This window comes from Staurois parvus, unplaced genomic scaffold (genome assembly GCF_062004578.1).
Source record: "Staurois parvus isolate SC_StPar_1 unplaced genomic scaffold, SC_StPar_1.0 ptg000023l, whole genome shotgun sequence".
NCBI lineage: Eukaryota > Metazoa > Chordata > Amphibia > Anura > Ranidae > Staurois > Staurois parvus.
This window is the reverse complement of record NW_028317819.1, coordinates 4,404,354-4,424,209: the sequence shown is the minus strand read 5'-3', so window position 1 is coordinate 4,424,209 and position 19,856 is coordinate 4,404,354. Positions and strand designations below refer to the sequence as shown.

Below are 19,856 nucleotides of genomic sequence, written 5' to 3'. Positions count from 1 at the left end.
TGGTTGAAACTAGTTGAGGGCTTATGACACAACTTACGCTGATGTCACTTCTGGGATTTGGAACACATGCTGAAAATCAGCTGTCATCTTAATTCCCATTCATAATATACAAAGCTGAATACACCTAGTGCCAGGAAAGGCACTTTTTTTGTGAGTGGCATTTCTATTGTTTGACCCCATATTAATATTTTTTATACAGTTTCACACTATGGGATGTCTGGTTTTGTTTTGATTTATGCTGAAAATATGAAATACTGCCTGTGGAGGAGAGAAGTTGCCTAACATTGATGCAGATCTAGTGGAAAGTTATTGGTTACTACCAGCAACCACGGTTATAAGGGCGAAAGAATATCTGCCATCAGGACCGGATTGCAAACTGGGATAATCCCAAAAAGTGAGTGTGACTTACCTAGAGATAGGTGGTCATGAAATGACGGTGAGTTTACATCTATGTGAGGCACCAGTGTGAACACAGTGAAGCACTTGTCATTTCAATATGGAGTATCACTGTTAAAGATACAGCACCATTGCACCAATTATATTGCTCACATGTTGGGACTGAATATTAATATGGTAATTGTATTTTGCTCAGCGCTATCACTTTAAAGATTGCAAAGTTTATTTTGTCTATTTGTGTCCATTTTTGAAATATATAAGATTTCGTGTTTAGGAATTCACATTTAGGACTGCTGCTATATACAGTCAGGTCCATAAATATTGGGACATTGACACAATTCTAACATTTTTGGCTCTATACACCACCACAATGGATTTGAAATGAAATGAACATGATGTGCTTTAACTGCAGACTGTCAGCTTTAATTTGAGGGTATTTACATCCAAATCAGGTGAACGGTGTAGGAATTACAACAGTTTGCATATGTGCCTCCCACTTGTTAAGGGACCAAAAGTAATGGGACAGAATAATAATCATAAATCAAACTTTCACTTTTTAATACTTGGTTGCAAATCCTTTGCAGTCAATTACAGCCTTAAGTCTGGAATGCATAGACATCACCAGACACTGGGTTTCATCCCTGGTGATGTTCTGCCAGGCCTCTACTGCAACTGTCTTCAGTTCCTGCTTGTTCTTGGGGCATTTTCCCTTCAGTTTTGTCTTCAGCAAGTGAAATGCATGCTCAATCGGATTCAGGTCAGGTGATTGACTTGGCCATTGCATAACATTCCACTTCTTTCCCTTAAACTCTTTGGTTGCTTTTGCAGTATGCTTTGGGTCATTGTCCATCTGCACTGTGAAGCGGCGTCCAATGATTTCTGAAGCATTTGGCTGAATATGAGCAGATAATATTGCCTGAAACGCTTCAGAATTCATGCTGCTGCTTTTGTCAGCAGTCACATCATAAATAAATACAAGAGAACCAGTTCCATTGGCAGCCATACATGCCCACGCCATGACACCAGAGATCCCTGAAACCATTGTTAGATCAGATGAGAAGCAAAAATGTTCGTTATAATTGGGGATTCCCTGCTGCTTGCCTGATTGGGTGGAAGGACGGGAAATCGGCAAGATTGAGATTCCCAGATGATCTAAGAGACTTCTGTGAAAAACTAGAATTACAGACTCTGGATATTGCAGGGTGGTCTGAAGGGGGGAAAGAGATTGTAAGGTTAGATGATGAGAAATGGCAACGAGTTTTTAGAAAGAAATAGATGGATGGGGGGCAGTGGGTTTTGGAAGAGAGGGGACCTGGGCACCCGCGACGGCAGCGGCGCTCGTGCATGCGCACTCGTGATCGTGGACGCGCGCCTGGCACCAATGAGGGCGCAGGGCGCCCTATTTAAAACAGGTCAGGTTTGACTCTAGTTGCCATGTGGTCTTACCTGTATCCTGAGTTTCCTGTATTAAAGATTGCCTTGTTGCCGACCCTGCCTGACCCTGATTTGCTGTCTGTCTCCTTTTCTGATCCCTGGCTTGTCTGACCATTCTCCTGTTTAATCCTGCATGTTCTGATCTCCTGTTACCGAACCCGGCTTGTGACCTGTTTATCCTTCTGTCTACTGATTTGGTACCGTTCTGCCTCCACCGTTACCGACCCGGCCTGCCCAACTCTGCTCTCGCTACCTCCTCACATCAGGCTCTCACCTGCTATACACCTCCAGTGGTGCTTCTACCACAGCTGGGTGAACCCAGGGGCCATCCCCACCATCAGGGGCCCTGGTGAACAAGCAAGTTGGGACTTAGCTTCCGCGCCTTGGGGGATTCCGGTCTGTGGAACACTAGAGGCTACCACCGGCTGGGACATAACAGAACCATACGGCCATGACAGAGTCTGGAGGAGGACCCTCACCCTGGGAAGAGATGTGCCAACATCTGGCGGCACTCACACGGGCCGTAAAGACACTGGAAGAAGGATATAAACATCTGGAGGGACAGGTCCAGAGCTTGGCCGCACCTGTGCACGCAACATCAGGCGCGGTGGGTGCACCTCCTGCCATAGGTTCAGCAGGACCTTCCACTGGAGCAGCATTTTCCATTCCTCCGCCAGAACCTTGAGTACCAACCCCTGAGCGGTTCAATGGGGATCGAGGAAAGTTCAGGGCTTTCCAGAACTCCTGCCAGCTGTATTTTGATCTGCAACCCCGGACCTTCTCTTCTGAATCTGTGAAGGTAGGTAGGATGCCGCATCGGGCATATGACTGTTGCAGGGGGAGCCCCAGGGAATGGCTCATCGCCTGATGGAGACCCACCACCCACACCTGAACACTGTTGCCACCTTCTTCAAGGCAATGGCACAGCTTTACGATGACCCGCATCAAGCTGCCTCGGCTGAGGCAGCCCTCTATGCCCTACAACAGGGACGCCGGGCTGCGGAGGTTTATGCTGCTGAGTTTAGGCGTTGGAGTGGAGACACTCAGTGGAATGACGCAGCCTTACGCCATCAATTCCGGTTGGGATTGTCTGAACCACTAAAGGACGAATTAGCAAGAATAGGAGTCCCTGACTCCTTGGAAGGCCCAATAGACCGGGTCATCCAGATCGATCGCAGATTGCAGGAAAGGAGACAGGAGAGGTCCAGCCAGGGGCAAAGAACCTCATAGATGCTGCCAAGAGTACCAGTCATGCCAAGGGTCAGTGTCGGCAATCGGAGTCCAGAACCGTCAGAGGGGGGGGTAGAGATTCTTCCCCCGCATCGGGCATATGACTGTCCTATTGATCTGCTCCCGGGTTCCGAAATACCTTTTGGACGAATCTTCCCTCTGTCAGAACGTGAGCTAGGGGCCCTGAAGGAATATATTGATGAGAGCCTCCGGGAGGGATTTATCCGCCCTTCCACATCACTGGCCGGGGCAGGAATCTGTTTTTCGAAAAGAAGGACCGATCCCTGAGACCTTGTGTCGACTATAGGGACCTAAATAAAATTACGGTCAAGAACCGCTACCCCCTTCCCTTGGTCCCAGAGTTGTTCCAGAGGCTGAAGACAGCATCCATTTTCTCTAAACTTGATCTCAGGGGTGCCTATAACCTGGTGCGTATACGCGAGGGGGACGAGTGGAAAACGGCTGTTCGCACTCGGTTTGGGCATTTTGAATGTCTAGTTATGCCATTTGGGTTATGTAATGCGCCCGCCACCTTCCAGCACTTCGTAAACAACATTTTTAGAGGTTTTCTCGACATTTTCGTGATCGTCTATCTAGATGACACTCTGATATTTTCCTTGTCTCTGGAGGCGCATTGGGGACATGTCAGGAGCGTGCTGGAGCGACTCCGTCAGCATGGGCTCTACGCTAAAGCTGAGAAATGCTGCTTTGAGCAGAAAAGTATTTCGTTTTTAGGTCTAATTATCTCCACCACGGGGATCGCTATGGACCCTCAGAAAATCACGGCAATTTTGGAATGGCCTGCCCCCACGGATAAGAAAGGAGTTCAGAGGTTTATTGGGTTCGCTAACTTTTATAGGAAGTTTATAAAGAACTTCTCAGGCCTAGTAGCACCCATCACCCAGCTCACCAAGGTGGGGGTACGTTTCCAATGGAAGGCGTTATGTGAGGGGTTGGAGATCCAAGTTATCTTTTTCTTCTGCATATCACCCACACGTTCTTATCTCCAGTTACCGAACTTGGCTTGTGACCTGTTTATCCTTCTGTCTACTGATTTGGTACCGTTCTGCCTCCACCGTTACCGACCCGGCCTGCCCAACTCTGCTCTCGCTACCTCCTCACATCAGGCTCTCACCTGCTATACACCTCCAGTGGTGCTTCTACCACAGCTGGGTGAACCCAGGGGCCGCGACCTGGTCTCGGCCTGCTCCAAGTCCATCCCCACCATCAGGGCCCTGGTGAACAAGCAGGTTGGGACTTAGATTCTGTGCCTTGCCTTGGGGGATTCCGGTCTGTGGAACACTAGAGGCTACCATCGGCTGGGACATAACAGAAAGGAGCTTACGTTGGCAAACATTTACTGCCCAAATAAAAATTTGATATATATGGAAGGAATATTGAGGAAACTTACAGACTTTAAAAGGGGTAGTCTGATTGTGGCAGGAGATTTAAACTTTTGCAGGACTTGGAGATGGATGCCTCATCGTGTGCACGAAGGGAGGGAGATAAGAGTCTAAAGAATATAAAAAAAAAAAAGTTGCATCAATGCCAGTTAATGGATGCTTGGAGAATCAAGCATCCAAGAGAAAGAGACCATGCCTTCTTCTCTCAGGCGCATAGGATGTGTTCTTGATTGGATTACATATTGATTGAACACAGACTCTTGGAGTCTCTAGTGAAAATCAACATAGAAGTAATATCTATATCAGACCATGCCCCTGTCACAATGAGACTATGGTTCAGAAGGGAACAGAATAAAATGAATATGTGGCGATTAAATTAGACGATTTTACAAGACCCGGAAACAAGTAAAACAGGAAATTGAACAATACTTTAAGTTTAATGAACACGGGGATGTTATAATCCCTACAAGCACACAAGGCCTATATCAGGGGTATATTGATTGCAATAGGGGCAGAGAAAAAGAAAGAATGGTGTAAAAAAATTAGATCATTAATGGAAGAACTATTTCAGATAGAACAAATGCATAAAAATAAAATAGATGCATAAATACAACAGGAGATCATAATAAAAAGAGAAGAATTAAACGATCTAATGGAACATGAAACAAGGAAGTTTTTCAATAAGGTTTCGAAGGAAAGATATCAATGGGGTTATAAACCTGCGAAATATTTCATGAGGAAACTGAGAGAAAAGAAATCAAGAAATTATATTGAAAAAAATGAAAGATGAAAAAGGAGAAATGGTTTATTCAACCACTGATCTCGCTAATTCATTCCACCGATACTATAGTAGTTTATATGGAATAAAACCTAAGAACCAGAAGGAAACAGAGGAAGAGAGAAAGGGAAAAAGGCAAATATATTTGAATGAGGCTGGCCTACCCAGATTGGATGAAGTTAGATTAACAGCATTAGATAGCTTAATCTCACAAGAGGAAGTTAGCATAGCACTGAAGGGTACAGCTGCAGATAAGAGCCCTGGCCCTGATGGATTTACTGTGGGATATTATAAGAAGTTGAAAGAACAACTAGTCCCTAAACTGTGTACATATATAAACGCATTAGGAGAAGAGACAGAGATGAGGGAGGAGTCGTTACAGGCGTATATCACAGTTATACCCAAGGAGGGGAAACATCTCAGTGTACAAGTTACAGACCTATATCTTTGCTTCATTCCGATACAAAACCTTATGTGAAGGTATTCTCAATAAGGATGAAGGAGCTGATGCCCAATTGGATACATCTAGATCAAGTGGGATTTATCCCAGGTAGAGAAGGAAGGGACAACGGACTAAGGACATTGCTTATCCTTCAAAAGAATGAAAGAGGAGAGGTGCCAGGGGTTATCCTATCGACCGATGCCAATAAGGCCTTTGACAGACTGGATTGGGGATTTATGATAGATACATTGAAGATGTGAGGAATTGGACCCAGAATGATGCTGTGGATAAAAGAGCTATATAGGAACCCAACAGTTGCAGTGAAGGTCAACGGATCATTATCAAAGTTTTTTATGATGTAGAATGGAGCAAGATAGGGATGTCCACTCTCTCCCCTGTTTGTGATCTCTCTGGAGCCGCTATTGGCAACCATAAGAAACAGCGTAGATGTCAAAGGAATGTGGGTAGGGGAGGTCGAGCATAAGGTGGCAGCCTATGCAGATGATATGCTATTTTATATCATGAATCCCAGACTAACGTTACCAAATTTAATAAGAATATTAAAAGATTACAGAGAGTTAGCAAACTTGAAAATTAACCCCTCAAAATTTTAAATATTATAGTCTCCAAGGCTGAGAAACAAACTTTACAAAATGAATTCCCCCTTCTCATGGAGGGAAAAAGAATTAAAGTATTTGGGAATACAATTAACTTCTCCCATAAAACATTTATACCAGGTAAACTATATCCTAATAATAAATGAGATAAAGGATGAATTGAGGAGAATCTCAATGGGAACGTTGTCCTGGATAGGCCAAATAAATATTATAAAGATGGTCATAGTACCAAAAGTCTTGTATAAATTTACTATGCTCTCAATACATCAACCGGGGTCCTTCTTTAGGACTCTTAAAAAAATGATACTCGGATATGTTGGGCTAATAAAAAACCAAGAGTGAAATATGAAATTATATTTAGTAATAAAAGAAAAGGTGGACTAAATATGCCGGATTTCAAGAGATACTATAATTCAGTGTTATTATCATGAATTGCAGATTGGATATATAATTCACGGGGGAGAAGTTGGGTAAAAATGGAGAGCACACTTAGTAAGGCACGATTAGATTATTTGGATACCACATAAGTTCCACACATTGGACGAAGATACAAGCACTTTGACATGGAATGTGCTGAGGATTTGGGATGAAATGTACAAAAAGAAGAATTAGAAGCTTAACTCATTGTCAATCCCGTTGATGGGAACAAAGTTTTTCCCAACTGAAAATGATAATATGTCAGGTAAATGGATAAAGGATAGAAATGCACATTTAAAATTTATTGCTGATAAGGGAGTATTATGTTCTTTACACAATTTAAAAAATAAGAAAGAAATATTTTCTACACTGGATAAATGGCGGTATTATCAAATTAGACATTTTATTGCAATGCTCCCACAGCCACTAAGGACTGAGGAAGATATGTACCCTCTAGATCAATTGTTCTGCTCAAATTTAATACAAAAACATGCCACTTCTAAGATATATAAAATTTTCACTGAAATAGATGGACCGGTGCCCCAAGTGTTAAAAGTGGGAGAAGGAGCTTGGAACAGAATTGAAAGAGCAACAAAAGAATAAAATATTTAGATTAACGCATGGGGCGGTGAATATGAATATAGTTGAAATGAATTATAAATGTCTTGTAAGATGGTATATTATACCCAATGTGCCACATAAACAAAGACCAGAGGTTTCACCTATTGGACATGATGTGGGAGTAAGGGATCAATGGCACACATATGGTGGGATTGCCCTAAAATACAGGAGTACTGGGGGCTAATAATTCAATACATACAAGAAATTCTAAATATTAATATACCGTTAAATCCGTGGGTCTGTTTATTCCACAAATCAGAGGCTTTGGTGAAGCAATACAAAAATATGATATTGTTTCATTTTATTAACTGCTGCCAAAGGTCTCATTCCTAAAGCCTGGCAAACTATAGAGCCCACAAAAATAAGAGTGGATAAATTGAGTCGAGTATATATTTAGGATAGAATTTACCACATGAGGGTAAAGTGGAAAAACCTAAAAAATCCTGGGAAGGTGAGGTTTAATTTTAAAAAATCAAAAAGATCCTTAGAAGTGGTTGGAGTGTAATGAAATAAGTAATTAAATGGTAACGGAAGAGAGTATGAGAAAGATAAGAGAGAAGGAAAAGGATAAGAGGGGGAAAAATTTAGGTAGAACAACATTGGAAGAATAAGAAGTAAATGAAAGGATTAAGAAGATCAGGGGAGGCCCCCGGGTTAAATAGGAGTAATGGGGAATGATAAGTAAACATGGTGTTTTGTGTTTTATGATGTTTGATATAATGTGGATTTTTGTATTATAAAACTAATAGATATAATAAAAATAAAATAATATTTAAAAAAAGGAAGACACTGATCTAATGTCTATGGGTACCCTTAGAAGTAAGTAATATTACAGACTAGAGCTCTGCTTCTGATTAGTAAGCTATATAATAATTACGTAAGTGCTAAATCATAACACTGCATATCTCACAGCATTCTTTTTCTTGGGGAGAGAAAAATTAAGTAAGTATAATGGACATGATTCTTTCCAATGTTTGTGCTTTAGAATTTCCAAAGTCTTTACATTTTATACTGCCCTCCCGTATCTATTTTTATGTCAGGAAGTTTTGCCTCCTGGCTATGCCCAAAGAAATGCCTGTGCACATGTGTGAGTCAGCATTCATTTCTACCACTGGCCTTGGCACCAGTTGTCTTATTTAAAGCGCAAGCACAACTTTTGGGAATTTACTGAGTGTTCACAAACTCCTGTGACTTGACTTGCACTTTTGCTATTCTGTATATTACCTAGCTTGCCTCCTGAATATGCCATACCAATATCTCCCACTAGTGACCTTGGCTTGTGTCCTGCATTCACCTTCTGCCTACTGTCTTGGAATCTCCATTGCCCAGTTATTGCTGGGTTTTACTCGTTCTAACTAGGGTTCTGCTTCCTGCCCCTGTATGTTCCTGTGTCCAATCTGTAAACCATAATTCAGCACAGTTTTGGCTTGCACTTTTCCAGCACCTCAGCTGTATTCAGACAGTTCCCATGCCATTCACTGCCTCTGGACCCACCACAGACACCTGTGTACCAATTCCAGTGTGTATTAGGAAGGAGGTCTATGGAAAGTGCACTTGTCAACTCGGCATCGACTGGGTAAGAGACAGTTTAACTCAGCCATGTCATTAAAGTGTTACTAAACCCAGGACCCTGCATTCAATATATCTGGTCTCCCACAGTACACTCAATGTGGACATGCAATTATTTTAGTAAATATAAACTGCTAAATACCTTTTCTCACCAGCAGTATATAGCAGTCTTGTGACTTCTATCAGTGTCCAGCTGAGCATTGGTTAAAGCTTGTAGGAGGAGTTTTCATTCTGCCCTGACTGTCGTATGAGGCTGCATAGCCCCTGACCCTCTGTCTGAACAGTGCTGATTGGCCCTGTGCTGATGACATGCACCTTCCCAAAGAAAAAAAAACTCTCTAGCAATACACACTAAACTGAGCATATGCAGAGTGACTTCTAGAGCTCTGTACTATCCACAGATGGATTGGGGACAGTAGAAAAAGGGGAGGATCAGAGAAGACAGGATCAAACAGCCTTTTTACACAATGTGGAGGATTAACCCCTTAGGTTTCACAGTGAGTATAACAAGCATGCTTTACTGCACATACAGACTGATTTTACTGTTGTAGGTTTAGTAACACTTTAAAGAGCTTCTTCCTCACTAGACACGCTATGCCTGTAGATTTCCAAACTGACCCAGGCAATCAAGAATTTGCTAGAGAGGTATTTCCATTTGGAAGTTTGTATCAAATCCCTCATGACAGCAGCATCTACATCACCTACACCAGTCACTGGAACGCTACCCATCACTGAACTTGCCATGACAAAAGGTCCTACCCACACCGTGGTGGTTCTACCCCCTGAGCCATGTGCCCTCACATATCTATTTGTTTGAAAGTTTGGCGTCATGGCTATGCCTGAAGATCGGCGCATGCTCAAATTGCAGCCCATGAACCAACGTTGAGGGCCACGGCTGCATGGGCATCTGCACATTTGTATGCTCATGCATGTGTGTATGAGAGTGAACCAGTCTGCATGCCTGCTGTTTTGGTACCTCTGCTGCCCAGTTATTGCTGACTCTTGGTCTTCCTGATTACAATTCTGCTCTCTGCCCCTGCATGTTCCCATACCCAATCTACAAACCAGAATTCAGCACAGATTTGGCTTGAACCTTTCCAGCACTTCAGCTGCATTCAGACAGGCTCCATGTCATCTGCTGCATCCGGGCCTACGGCAGGCACCTGTGTACCAATATTGGGCAGGAGGTCTAAACAAAGTGCTCTTGTCAATTCAGTCGCAACCAGGTAAGTGACAGTATCACTTAGCCACGTCAAAGACTGAAAGAGGTTCTTCCTCACTGGACAAGTGACTCATGCAGTCAAGAATTTGCAAGAGAGGTATTTACAATTGGAGGTTTGCATCCAAACCTTCACTACAGCAGCTGCTACACCTGCTACTCCAGTCACTCATCACTGACCTTGCCATGGCAGAAGGTCACACCTGTACACCTGGGCTATGTGTACCTACTTCTGAGTGCTTTTCAGGAGATTGGAGTAAATTCTGGGCATTTAGAAATGTTTGCCAACACTATATATAAAGCCAAAAGTAGAAAAAGGTGCTATTCACGCCAATAAACATGATACAAATGACCTCTTAAACCAATAATAGTGCAGTAGGCCGTGAAGAATCAATAACCATTATCTCATCAAAAAAAAATCAAAGAATGTCCATAATATAAATAGTCCATACAGAAACATTGTAAACACTTTGTGCACTGTGTTTTGTTTTTTTTTTGCTAATCCTACCTCTCGTGGTGGATCACAGGATTTATCTCTGGTTTAGGGGAACACGGTGCACAAAGTCTTTGTGAAGTTGAAGTTGCTGTATGGACTAATTATTTTTTTATTTACTTTTTTTGATGAGATCATGGTTATTGATTCCTTATAGCCTTTTACACTATTACGTGCACTGTTAATGACTTAAGAGGTCATTTATATCTCATTTATTGGCTTGAGTAGCACCTTTTTCTACTTTTGGCTTTATATATAGTGTTGGTTACGCTAAAGAGGTGGCTTCTCTTGATTTCAATTTAGGATTCCAGGTTGGCGCCCCCCCTTTTTTCACTTATCAGTTTGCTTAAACCTGCTGTACTAGACCCATTCCTGAAATCCAGGATCTCTAGCTGCATTAGTGATTAATGCTTCTCAAGAATATTAAGTCAAGGCTATCATCGATTGCAGGAAGAGGGGAGGACGTATTTGATATTGGATTAAATGAAAATGCTTTGGCTTAGAGGAAAATCTCTGGGAACCAGAGGTAAATTAGTGCAATTTGTTACTGCCCACCCTGAAAAGACGAGTAAATTTGGCACCCAGAGAATAAGGGGGGCAGGACAAGGTTTGAACTCATGACCATGCCCATGGATCTGTGCATGATCATACTACAGCCCATGGCCTGACACTGAGGGTCAAAGCTGTACACACGTGCATACTCATGCACACACGTGTGAGCAAGATTTAGTCTGATATTGGCTTTGGTGCCAATCACCCTATTTAAAGAGCAGCACAACCTAAGGCAGTTGCTGAGTGGTTATCACCTCCTGTGACCCCTGACCTGCACTTCTGCTATCCTGTGTTTATCCTGGTTTGTCTCCTGTCTCCTCTGTGCCTGTATCTCCTGCTGCTGATCTTGGCTTGTGCTCTGACATCGCCTTCTGTCTGCTATTTTTGTACCTCTTTTGCTCAATTGTTGCTGACTCCTGCTTAAACTGACTACTATTCTGTTTCTTGCTCTTGCGTTTTCCTCTTCCTGAATAGCAAATAAGAAGCTAAAAGTTAGAACTTGGCCTGCCATATATTTAAAGGAAAGACTTAGAGCAAACATAGGGTCTAGAAACAAATAGGAGGGCACAAGCGCCTGGTGCATTACCAAAAAAACTTTATTTAAAAACAGAACACCAAAAACATACTCACAAGTGCACTATTGAGAAAGTATAGTAACACCGCATTCTGATCCAGCAAAGGTAGGCAGGTATAAACAGACACAATTCCATGTACACATGCCTGTCCATAGAGGTAAGTGGACCATCTGATCAGGTCCACCTGAAAAACTGACAGGTGGACCTGACCGGATTTCCCATGTGAAAGGGGCCTAACTTCAGCTTTATTATCACTTTTAAGCAATACTAAAGGTTTAATTTTTTTTTCTAAAAATAACAAACATGTCTATACTTACCTGCTCTCTGCAGTGGTTTTGCAAAGATCAGCCCGGATCCCCTTCTTCTCAGGTCCCCTGCTGGCTCTCCTGGCCCCTCCCTCCTGTTGGGTGCCCCCACAGCAAGCAGCTTGCTAAATAAGCACCTGTTGCTCCATGTGCCCATTCACACACGGAGCTGTGGCTAGGCCCCACCCCCTCTCCCTTATCATTGGCTCACTGGCTGTGATTGACAGCCAATGGCTCTTGCTGCTGGCTCAACCAATGAGGATTCCCGAGATAGCTGAGACTCCAGTGCACATCACTGGATCGAGAGGGGGCTTAGGTGAGTATTAGGGGGGGCTGGGGGATATGCTGCATAGAGAAGGCTTTTTTTACCTTCATGTATAGAATGCAGAAACCCTAACACCCACTTTAAGGGCTGGTTCACACCATATGCAGCCCAGTGCTTTTTTGTTTTTTCAAATATGCATGCAGAGTGTTTTCCATGTATTCCAATGGCCCTATTTCACACCAGTGCAGTCAGTTCCAGTCAGTTTCTGTTGCAGAAAAACAAGTAGAACATGCTTCATTTTTTTCTGCACAGAACTGTTCTGTAACACAGCAAAACGCACCAAAAATGCACCGGAACGGAGTTTGGTGTAAACTGTAAGCAAAAACTCACCTGGAACACATCCATAGTGTGTTTTTGTGGTGTGAACTGGAGAAGTGTATGACCTGTGCATTATTGTTTCTAGAGCACCATTCTCAAGCTCCATGTTTAAGAGCTAATTCACACATGTGCAGTGCGGAATGAAGGTCAGTTTTCACAGCTATTTGATACAGAAGTTGTTCACCGGTTCATGTCAGCTTTACGTCAGGTTCAGGACAGGATTAGCTCAGGATCTTATCCTGTTCACACATATGCAGTTTAGAAACGGTGTAAGGGACCGCCTGGCGGTACCACTAGCACTCCACTGGTCAGACGTCCCCAGCGCATGGAATCTAAGCCCCAGGGTACGTGTTCACCAGGGCCCCTGATGGTGGGGATGGTCTTGAAGTACCCTGAGACCAGGTCGTGGCTACTGAGTACACCTGTCAGTGGTAGCAGTATTCGCCAGGGGCTCCCACAGGGAAGAGCCTGATATGAGGAAGTCGGGTGATCCCGTTGGGATGGATGGATGGCTGAGCAAGTGCAAGGTCAAACAGGCCGGGTCGGTAACTGAGGGGACGGAGCGGTACAAAGCAGCGGGCAGAGAGTAGTCGGGTCACACGCCAGGTCAGCAACGGAAGGTCAGATCTAAACGGGGGCATTCAGGAGAGAGGTCAGGCAAAGCAAGGGTCTGGGCAGGAGAATACAGCAATGGTCAGGTACAATCCGGGTCAGCAACTTACTAGAAACAGGTTCAGGATACAGGATGCAGGATAAGACCAGAAGGCACCGAATGACAGCTCAGGGTCGTTTAAATATCGCGCCCTGCGCTGCCATTGGTGCCCAGCGGGTGGCCACGGCTTCTACTGCGCATGCGCGAACTCGCTCGCCGCGGCCGGCCTGGACCTAGTGCCCGCGTCCCTGCACAGGGCGGCGCACTGCGCCTGCGCCGGGACCATCGCGGCGGGGATCGTGGAGATCCCTGACAAACGGTTCCCATAGAAGTCAATAGCCTGTAATCTGCACCTGAACCAGACTGCATTGCTCAGAACTCGTACAGGACTCTTTAAAACCACACTGAATCCACACCACCAGTGCAACAGACATACAGTTAGATCCATAAATATTTGGACACAGGCACAATTTGCATACTTTTGGCTCTGTATGCCACCAAAATAAATTAAAATTAAACAATCCAAATTAATTTGAAGTGCAGACTTTAAGCTTTAAATCTATGGGTTGAACATAATATCAAGTATAAGTTTTAGGAACTGCAACCATTTTTATACACAGTCCCTCCATTTTCAGGGGCTCAAATGTAATTGGGCAAATGAATATAATCATAAATAAAATGTTCATTTTTAATATTTTGTTGAGAATCCTTTACTGGCAATGACTGCCTGAAGTCTGTAACCCATGGACATTACCAAAGACTGGGTTTCCTCCTTTCTGATGCTTTTCCAGGCTCTAACTGCAGCTGTCTTCAGTTGTTCTTTGTTTGTTGGTCTTTCTGCATTTTAATTTTGCCTTCAGCAAGTGAAATGCATGCTTAATTGGGTTCAGATTAGGTGATTGACTTGGCCATTGCAGAATATTCCACTTCTTTTCCTTCAAAAGCTCCTGGGTTGCTTTTGCAGTGTGTTTTGGATCATTGGCCATCTGTACTGTGAAACGCCATCCAATCAACTTTGCTGCGTTTAGCTGAATCTGGGCTGACTCTCTAAACACTGCAGAATTCATCCGGGTGCTTTTGTCTTCTGTCACATCATCAATACACACCAATGATCCAGTGCCACTGGAAGCCATGCATGCCCATGCCATCACACTGCCTCCACCATGTTTTACAAATGATGTTGTGTGCTTTGGATGATGAGTTGTTCCAAGCCTTCTCCACACTTTTCTTCCCGTCATTCTGGTACAGATTAATCTTAGTTTCATCCATCCAAAGAATGCTTTTCCAGAACTGGTCTAGCTTTTTTAGATGTGTTTTTTTGGTAAAGTCTAATCTGGCTTTTCTATTCTTCAGGCTTATGAATGGTTTGCACGTTGTGGTGAATCCTCTGTATTTGCTCTCGTGAAGTCTTCTCTTGATTGAAGACTTTGACAATGATACGCCCACCTCCTGGAGAGTGTCCTTCACTTATGTGGATGTTGTGAATGGGTTTTTCTTTACCATAGAGAGGATCCTGCAATCATCCACCACTGTTGTCTTCCGTGAACGTCCCTGCCTTTTTATGTTGCTGAGCTCAGCATCACATTCTTCTTTCCTCAGAATGTACCAAACTGTTGATTTGGCCACTCCTAATGTTGCTGCTATCTCTCTGATGGATCTGTTTAGTTTTTGAAGCCTTACAATGGCCTGTCTCCAGACCTTTTACCTGCTTAATTAATGAAGAAATAATGGAGTAGCCCACACCTGGCCATGAAAACAGCTTTTGATTCAGTTGTCCAATTACTTTTCATCCCTTGAAAAAGGGAGGATGGCTACTCTTAAGAGCTGTCATTTATAAACCTTTCCTCCAATTTGGATGTACATGCCCTGAAATTAAACCTGATAGTGTGCACTTTCAGTCCATATCCATTTTATAACTATAGCTTGAATATGTTTTGGTAAATACCTGAAAAAAAACTAAAAATGTGCCTGTGTCCAAATATATATGGACCTAACTGTATGTGAACAGCCACCATAGGAAGCAATGTTTTTTCACATGTCTGCATATATGTGAACTGGCACAAACCCCCCCAGGATCAGCTGTGCTTCAGATCACTGTGGGGTGTCTGCGTTCCAAAAAAGGGTTATTTCAGGGGTTTTCATACTATTCTGACATTTTTACTTTAACAGAAAGTAAGGAAAACAGATTTTTAAAAAACATTGGTCTTTATTCCTTTTTATAGTAAAAAATAAAAATCACAGCAGTTAATTAATACCACCAGCAGGGTCTGTTGAATGCGCATGTAATCAGAAGTGGTAGTGGGCAGCACAGTGGCTAAATGGTTAACATTTCCACCTGGCAGCATTAAGGTCGTTGGTTCGAATACCAACCATGGCACCACCTGCCTGGAATTTACATGTTCTCCCTGTGCCTACGTGGGTTTCCTCCCACACTCCAAAGACATGCTGGTAGGTTAATTGGCTCCTGACTGAGTTGGCCCTAATATGTGCATGTATGAATGTGAGTTAGGGACCTTAGATTGTACGCTCCTTGAGGGTTAGGGACTGATGTGAATGTACAATATATATATATGTAAAGCGCTGTGTAAATTGACGTCACTATACATGTACCTGTAATAAAATAAATAGTGATCTTATATTAACCACTTGCCTTCTGGAAGATTTACCCCCCTTAATGAGCAGGCCATTTTTTTCTGTTCGGCACTGTGCTAGTTCAAATGGTAATTGCACAGTCATGCAACACTGTACCCAAACAAAATGTATGTCTTTTTTTCACAGAAATAGAGCTTTCTTTTGGTGGTATTTGATCACCACTGGGTTTTTAATTTTTTTTGTGATATAAATGAAAAAAGACCGAACATTTTGGAAAAAAAAAAAAATTTATTTTCGGTTATAAAAAAATATCCAGTAAACTCAAAACATAAGTTAGTCATAAATTTAGGCCAAAATGTATTCTGCTACATGTCTTTGGTAAAAAAAAAAAAAATCACAATAGGTGTATATCAATTTGTTTGTATGAACGTTATCGTGTCTACAAACTATGGTATTTATATTATGATATTGGAATTTATGCAGGTTTTACTGTCTGACTACCTATTACATTTCTTGAGGTGCTAAAATGCCAGGACAGTGCAACCCCCTTCCAAATGACCCCTTTTTGGAAAGTAGACATCCCAAGGAATATGCTGAGAGGCATGTTGAATCCATGGAAGATTTTATTTTTTGCCACAAATTTTTGGAAAATGCCAAAAACATTTTTTTTACACAAAGTTGTCACTTAAATGATATATTGCTCACGCATGCCATGCATATATGTAGAATAACACCCCATAACAATTTCTTCTACTTCCTGAGTATAGGGATACCATATGTGAGAGAGTTTTTGGCAGCCTAGCTGCATACAGGCGCCGAAAGTCCGAAGACCACCTCCAGGCTTTCAAATAGCATATTTCCTCATGTCACTTCCTCACTACCTATCACAGGTTTGGAGGCCCTAAAATGCTAGAATAGTACAAGCACCCGCCCCCCAAATGACCCCTTTTTTGAAAGTAGACAACCCAAAGAATTTGATAAGAGGCATGTTGAGTATTTGCAGATATCATTTTTGTCACAGGGTTTTGAAGAAAAAAAAAATACTTTTTCGTTTTGTTTCTTCGTTTTCCAAAAACTTGTGGCAACAAATGAGATCTGAAAAATACTCACCAAAGCCCCTTAACAAATACCTTGGAGTATCTACTTTCCAAAAAGGTGTCATTTGGCGGGTGCTTCTACTATCCTGGCAGTTCAGGGCCAACATTCGAAGCTTATGCCACACATCACTCACGTTTTTAACTACTTTTCTGGCACTTTTTGTTTGCATGAAAAAATAGTTGTTTTTTTTTGCTAGAAGATTACTCTGAACCCCTAAACATTATATACTTTTTTAAAGCAGATGCCCTAGAGCAGGGGTGTCAAACTGGAGGCCCTCCAGCTGTTGCGAAACTGCAAGTCCCATCATGCCTCTATCTTTGGGAGTCATGCTTGTAACTGTCAATCTTGCAATGCCTCATGGGACTTGTAGTTTGGCAACCGCTGGAGGGCCTCCAGTTTGACACCCGTGCCCTAGAGAATAAAATGGTGGGTGTTGAAATTTTTTATGTCACACAGTATTTGTGCAGCAATTTTTCAATGCTGCAAATTTTTGGGGAAAAATATACTTTAACTACCTGCCGACCGCAGATAGCCGAATGACGGCTGCACTGCGGCCGGCCAGTTCTGAGTGGACGTCATATGACGTCCTCCCAGAACGCGCTCTCCTGCGCGCCCCAGGGGGCGCGCACCCGGCGATCTCTGTGATCGCTGTGTTCTACAGACACAGCTGATCACGTGATGTGGTAAAAGGCCAATCACAGTGGCCTTTTACCACGTGATCAGCGGTGTCCAATGACACGCTGATCAGAGGGAAATGCAAGTGCCGGTTCTCGGCTGCACTTTCCTCACGCTATCAGATCGTGAGGAAAGTACTGCCGAGAACCGGCAGTTGTCAGAGCGGGGATCGGCACCGATCATCAGGGCACTGATGATCAGTGCCCTGATGATCGGTGCCCAGCAGTGCCACCCGCAAGTTCCACCCACCTGTGCCCAGCAGTGCGCCCACTAGCTCCGCCCACCTGTGCCCAGCAGTGCACCCACCTGTGCCACTCTGCAGTGCACCCACCTGTGCCACTCTGCAGTGTACCCACCTGTGCCACTCTGCAGTGTCACACACCTGTGCCCAGAAGTGCCACCCACCTATGCCCAGAAGTGCCACCCACCTGTGCCCACCAGTGCCACCCACCTGTGCCCACCCACCAGTGCTGCCCACCAGTGCAGCCCAGCAGTGCTGCCAGTCAGTGCCACCAGTCAGTGCCCAGGGGTTGTGCCAGTCAGTGCCGCCAGTCAGTGCCCAGCAGTGATGCCAGTCAGTGCCGTCTATCAGTACCCATCATCAGTGTCACCTATCAGTGCCGCCTATCAGTGCTGCATATTAGTGCCGCCTATCCGTGACACCTTATTAGTGCTATCTATCAGTGCCGCCTATCCGTGACACCTCATTAGTACTGCCTATCAGTGCCCTTTAGTGCTGCCTATCAGTGCCCATCAGTGCCGCCTATTAGTGCCCATCAGACTGCCTCATCAACGCACATCAGTGAAGGAGAAAAAATACCTGTTTGAAAAATTTTATAATAGAAACAAAGAAACTTTTTTTTTTCAAATTTATTGCACTTTTTTTATTTATAGCGCAAAAAGTAAAGCGCCCAGTGGCGATTAAATACCACCAATAGAAAGCTCTATTTGTGAGAAAAAAATGATCAAAATTTCATATGGGTACAATGATGCATGACCGCGCAATTGTCAATCAAAGTGCGGCAGCGCTGAAAGCTGAAAATTGGCCTGGTACATAAGGGGGTATAAGTGCCTGGTAGGCAAGTGGTTAATGCACAAAAACACAATATATTGCGCAGTTGTTTGATAACATTTAAAATATGTTGTTATGCTGAGTAAATGGATACCAAAAATGACATGCTTTAAAATTGCACACATCCGTGCAACGGCGACAAACTATGTACATTTTTAATATCCATAGGCAACGTTTTAAAAGCCTTTATAGGTCACCACTTTAGACATACACAGGAGGTCTACTGCTACAATTACTGCCCTCGATCTGACATTTGCAGTGATACCTCACATGCATGGTGCAATCTCTCTTTACATACCGACACTGGACTGCTGCAGCGCCCCCCTGTGTTGGACCAACACAACAACGTACGGGTACGTTGCCGATCCTTTGGCTGTTGCCCGTCTGTAGTACATTGCGGGTGGGTGGATGGAAAGTGGTTAATAAGTTGTTTACTTCATGTTTCAAAATTTCTGTTTGTCCATTTATCTGCTCTTACCTGTATAGCGAACTATAAAAGGATTTAGAAAATCAGTCAAAACTATAATAGTTATACAAATAAATACTAACCAATTGCTATTTGTGTTACATACCACAACAGAAATATGTAATAAATTGTGATTTTTTTCTCCTTTTTTTCAGATTAGTGCTGCAACTCTAGGGGGTCAACCACAGTTGCTGAGCTCACTTGCTGCAACCCCTTTTATTGCCAATGCTATTCCTGGAGTACAGGGCATCACAAGTCAGATAATAACCAATCCACAGGGTCAGGTAATCCAAGCTAGCTACAGTTTTTAATGATATTAGTTTTTCATTTTACATTTTAGCATCCTTTGTTTATTTCAGCAATCTTATTTTTAATATTATCAAAGATTAATGGGTGCGACCTAACTGTCAACTGTACAGTTAAGTGTTTTCTGCTCTAAGGCCTGTTTCACATGGGCTTCAGCTTGTATAGGAGCAGTGTGAACAGAAAGCTTTGACAAAGCATTTGCAGAGCTTTTAACAAGATTTTTTTAACCTTTTAAAGTATCATTCAGCTTCAGTTTGTAAATGTTGAACATAGATCCTGATATGAGTATTGATTACCACTG

The 19,856-nt window shown here is 43.1% G+C and overlaps 1 protein-coding gene across 1 annotated transcript in view; it reads left to right on the top strand.

Annotated features, from left to right (window-relative positions):
• Positions 1-19,856, top strand: part of POU6F1 (POU class 6 homeobox 1) — a 196,942-nt gene that overhangs the window by 137,242 nt on the left and 39,844 nt on the right. Inside the window, exon 8 of the mRNA XM_089692912.1 lies at positions 19,405-19,533. Within this exon, the coding sequence (XP_089549038.1) occupies positions 19,405-19,533 (129 nt within the window). The remainder of the gene's footprint in view (positions 1-19,404; positions 19,534-19,856) is intronic.